We start from the raw sequence: 4,784 nt of genomic DNA on the forward strand, positions 1-4,784 counted from the left end.
AATAGGCCTTGTCCATCATTCAGTATGTGTGTAGTAGTAGTGTCAGTCGGTCAGTGTGACGATGGATCGATGTAGCTAAATAAAGCACGAAGATTGATAAGTATGTGCGGTTGCGTAGTAAGCGACCTTGACATATACTGCATACTGATGACACTCCTAGAGAACCGACTTTATATCCCAGCGCCGTTAGTCTGGGTTTAGTTTTGGCTCGGGAGAAAAGCGGGGTGCGCCAGGGTAGGCTGGAATGCGGCGCACCTTTACTGTGCGTTCTTTTTTACAACCGGGCCTACAGGCCACCGGTTAGTCTCGATTAAAACCGAGCGGTTCCGGGGCACGGCCGGCGGCAGAGCTTACCCGGCCGGCGAGCGCGGGCGGGGGCCGAAGAGCGGGCGCGGCCGGCGGCCGGCGGGCGCGAGCTCCACCGCGGCCGGCCGGTGGAGGAAGAAAATACCTGTTAGTATGACAGGTGGGTCCCACGAACGGTGTTAACAGGAGAAGAAAACGGTGCTTGTCCCGTCTATAGCGATCTCTCCAACCAAACAAAAAATAGGATCATCCCATCCCATTCAACCAAACAAGAAATGGGATCATCCCATCCCGAAAAACTGGAACGGGACCGTCCCGTTCTACATTGTCTCCCAACCAAACGCACCCTAAGTGTTTCCCCCCTTCCGAAGTTTGCCTGAATGAGAAAAGTTCCGGTACCCCCGGTGCTTCGGGTGCTCCCATGCACCCCGGCTCTTGCATCCATCGGATGCATCATCCACGGTCCAGGTGAACCCATCCATCGGATGCACCATCCACGGTCCAGGTGTACTTCATCCTTGCGTATACAAATGATTGGTGCGGCACGAGGGATTCTGACTCTTGAAGAAAATGTCCTAATTTTGAAATCAAAGTGGTAGTTAAATAACAAGAAAAAGAATCATCAACGGAACCTCCTGATTGTGAATTGTGATTGATGATCCACCTAAGATCAGTCGCTCAAATACACCCACTTGATATCTCGGCCGGAAGTCGGCCGGCTTCGCGGAGCACGAGACGTGCTTTCCGCGTACCGACGTACGTGCACGTATCATTGTCTATAGTCCTATATACTCAACAAAAAACAAATACTAGTAGAATAAGAAAGAATCTAAGCAATTTTTTGGCTGTTCTGACAACAATACTACTCAGAAATCTGAATCCAGCCCGATCCACGTGGTCTGCTGCCAGCTTTGGGCGGTGCTGCGCGTCCCTTACAGAGGAGAGAACGGATGGCAGATCGGAGTTGGTTGTGCGGACGCATCATTGTACTCCCCCCTTCTTTTTCTTTATTTTAGTGAACGACGGTGAACGAGTGAGACCAACGCCAGCAGCTTCAGTTAGAATTAGGTCTCGTTTGGATTAGCTTTTAGATTCTCAAAAGCTGAATTTTAGGATAAATTCCAAAAGCTAGATTTTAGGTGGAATATGAAAAGATTGTTTGAATCTATAGATTCTAAAAGCTAGATTCTATTTTCTCTCACTTAGTCCTCAAAATCTAGCAAAAGCTAGCTAACTTCAGATTCTAGGATTTTGAGAATCTAGCTTCTAGATTTTAAAATCTGAGACAAAATCTGGAGTGTTTGAAACCCAGCCGGATTCTAGAAGCTGGATTCTGAGAATCTGGTGGAATCCAAACAGGACCTTAGTCGTGTGGTATGGGGGTGGAGGCGTGGTCAAAGCCTAAAAATCAGTGTATGAAAGTGATGGATGGTTGGTGATCGACGATAGATCAGAGGGCAGCTGACCACCATTATCCGCTAACGAAAACTCACTTTATATATATATATATATAGGATCTAGCAGCTCTGGTTTCTTTCTCAATCAAACTGTTTTTTAATCACAACGAAAATTAAGGAATCTCGTGAAAGTGAAAAGAAGAGGGGAATGTGGTGATCATGGCATGGACGACCAGAAGCTGCCGTCATCCATCATCATGATCTCGTTCAACCCGTCCCAGATGTCCCGCTCCTTCGGCACCAGCCTCGCGCCGTGCTGCCCAGCCGGCGCCGCTGCCACAAGAGCCACTTGCACTGGCGAGGACGCGTTCGACCTGCAGGTCTCATGTAGGCTCTCGGGCAGCGGCTGCGGAAGGTGGTGGTGGTACGTCGAGGTCGGCGCCCAGGAAGGTGCGGGCGCGGGGGTCACGTCGGCGGGGAAGTTGAGCTTGGCGCGGCGGCCCCGGAACTCGATGGCAGCGATGTCGTAGGCACGTGCGGCGTCCTCGGCGGTGTCGAAGGTGCCGAGCCACTTGCGCACGGCGCGATGTGGGTCACGGATCTCCGCCGCCCACTTGCCCCACGGCCGCCGGCGCACGCCGCGGTACTTACTCACCCTCCCCCTCTGCCGCCGCCGCAGCTTGCCCACACCCCCGGTGATGGCGGCACGGCTGGCGGAAGCGGAGCACTCCCCTCCATCGTCGCTGTCGCTGCTCGACCCGATCCCCGTCACGGCGAGGAGCTCGCAGCCGCCGGCGGCGCACCCGTTCGCGCCGCATGTGGTGCAGGTGCACGGCGCGGGAGCTTCGACGACTGGTGCCTCCGCCTCCTCCGGGAGCAGCGCGGGCACGGCGTTGTCCCCTGACACAACGGAGATGAGCGCGCGGAGGAGGAGCGAGTTCTCCTGCTCGGCGTTCGGGAGGTGGAACCCCCCGGCGCGCTTCGCCATGGCGGGAGCCGGGTGCTGGCGGTGGCTCTGCTGCCCCTGCGACGACGTAGCACCTGGTTGGTTTGGTGGCGCGAGAAAGTTTGGGTCGAAGCCTCTCGTCTCGTGATGATTCGGTTCGTCCTGATGTTTCAGGGTGCCATGCGCCGTGAGTTTTATACACACTGTCAAAATAGAAGACGACGTGCTGCCCCGCCCGGCCCTCGAGCCACCGGCACGAGGCGCACGCGGAGTCCAAGCGGTGGAATTTTTTTAAAGAAGATTAAGCGGAGCGCACGTGGGGATTATGGGTGAGAACGGATGCGAGAAATTAAGATACGGTGATTAGCAGGAGGAACGGCTTGCCCTGCAGGCTGGTAGTGGTGTACCTTAATCTTTTTTTTTGTTGGAGGAAATTGTATCTTAATCTGTCTGTGAGGTTCACACACTACTGCCATATTGTGCAAACTGGCGTTCTTATCTTATGATTAACGCAGAACACGAGCTCGACGCTGCACGTTAATTTCGTGCTGCCGCACTTGAGACTTGAGATTTCTGTTCAAATTAAGTAACGGCCGTTGAAGCCATTTCAATCTTTGATTAGCAATATGCCAGTATCTGGATGCTAGTAGTAGTTCTTAGTCAATACGGGTCAACGTTTGTTGCTGTGTCTTTCTGCGTCGTGTGCTGTGTGCAGAAAGAAATTCCGTAGAAAAAGGCCTACAGTATTTGGCAGTGTGCCAGTGTGTACTGAAACCGAGTCATCTCTCCTGCACAGCCTGTTTCCACAGCGGCACCGCCGGTGTACCGCCTAGGGTTGGCCCTAGCGAACCCAACGCTGAAAACACATATGCACAAGTGGGGGAGGAGGGGACCCTGACCATCCGTTGAACTATGAAATAATCCAAATTAGAGAAGTCAGACCGCAACAACACCGGCATGGGCGCATGGCCGCGCGCGGGGCCCAACTTGCATGTCCAGATAAGATCAGGGGCTGGAGAGAAGAATTTTTTAGTTCAAAAAAAATAGTATTCGGGGCTCATGAGGTCGGCCGGCCCACCCGCCCGGCACCACCGCACCAGGTATGCATGCGAGGCCGCGGCGGTGCTCGACGCGTCCTCGTCGCCGACTCGCCGTGGTGGAAGACTGCAAGTGGAAGTCGGTGACTGCCAAAAAAAAAAAGGAAGAGGTTTGGATCGGCACGGTGCGGTTCTTGTCAGGTCGGCTAGCCGGCGTGCCGTGTGTGGGCCCCGCTTCTCAACTTGTTATGTCGACAGGGGTTGATCCTGATCCAAAACTACATGAGTTCGTCGACCAAGGGCCGCTGTCAGTCGCCCGTAGGTTGCAGGGGGATGCTGACCTTTCTATACGGAAAGTACCGACGCGTCATAGATACCCCACTACCAAATTAATATTCATTTCAACTTTTCTATAGATTTTGTTATGAATTTAGATGTATATATGGTTAGATATGTAGCAAAAAAAAATATATCTTAAAAAGTTAAAATGAATAGTAAGTAATTGGAAATTTTGTTTCTCTTGTTCTGAAATGTAAAATGATACTCCATTCATTTAAAATTGTAGGTCATTTTGACTTTTTTAGCTTTGTACAATTTAGGTGCATATAAACATCAATGCACCTAAAAAAAGCCAAATTAACCTACAATTTGGAACGGAGGAAGTAATAAAAATAGCTACCAATTCGCATTTCAGCATCATTTCAACATCTTGGCTTGAGATTGTCAATTTATACTTTAAATTTCAGCTCGGAGTTTGGAGCATGACAATACCAAAATGAGGAATTTTCGATATAAATGTCCTTTTCTTTTTTTTAACTGACAAAACAACACCTGTTGTCCCAAAAATTGATCAGCCTCGGGTCGGGACCTTGGGCTGCCAGATATTTTCTTGCCGGGGCACGTTTGTTTCATGTGCCTGGTTCATAATGTTAGGATGGAACATGCAATTGCTGTATAAAATGATATTCGCTTAGATATTGTCAGTTTAAATTTTAAATTTCAGCTCAGAGTTTGGAGCACGACGATACCGAGATGAGGAATTCTCGATATAAGTACCATTTCTTTTTTTTTAAGGTCAACAACCCCTCCACACCCCAC

General features: G+C 50.7%; 1 protein-coding gene across 1 annotated transcript; it reads right to left on the reverse strand.

The window, feature by feature from the left end:
- Window positions 1-1,785: 1,785 nt before the first annotated feature.
- LOC101775988 (ethylene-responsive transcription factor ERF112) lies at window positions 1,786-2,846 on the reverse strand. The gene has a single exon (XM_004953965.4). The coding sequence runs from the start codon at window positions 2,689-2,691 to the stop codon at window positions 1,921-1,923; it is 771 nt and encodes a 256-aa protein (XP_004954022.1). The 5' UTR covers window positions 2,692-2,846; the 3' UTR covers window positions 1,786-1,920.
- Between the last annotated feature and the right edge of the window lie 1,938 nt (window positions 2,847-4,784).

The sequence above is a fragment of the Setaria italica genome, chromosome I (genome assembly GCF_000263155.2).
Source record: "Setaria italica strain Yugu1 chromosome I, Setaria_italica_v2.0, whole genome shotgun sequence".
Classification (NCBI taxonomy): domain Eukaryota; kingdom Viridiplantae; phylum Streptophyta; class Magnoliopsida; order Poales; family Poaceae; genus Setaria; species Setaria italica.

Coding starts and splice junctions, on each gene's coding strand:
- LOC101775988 (XM_004953965.4), bottom strand. CDS start 2,691: ATGGCGAAGCGCGCCGGGGGGTTCCACCTCCCGAACGCCGAGCAGGAG.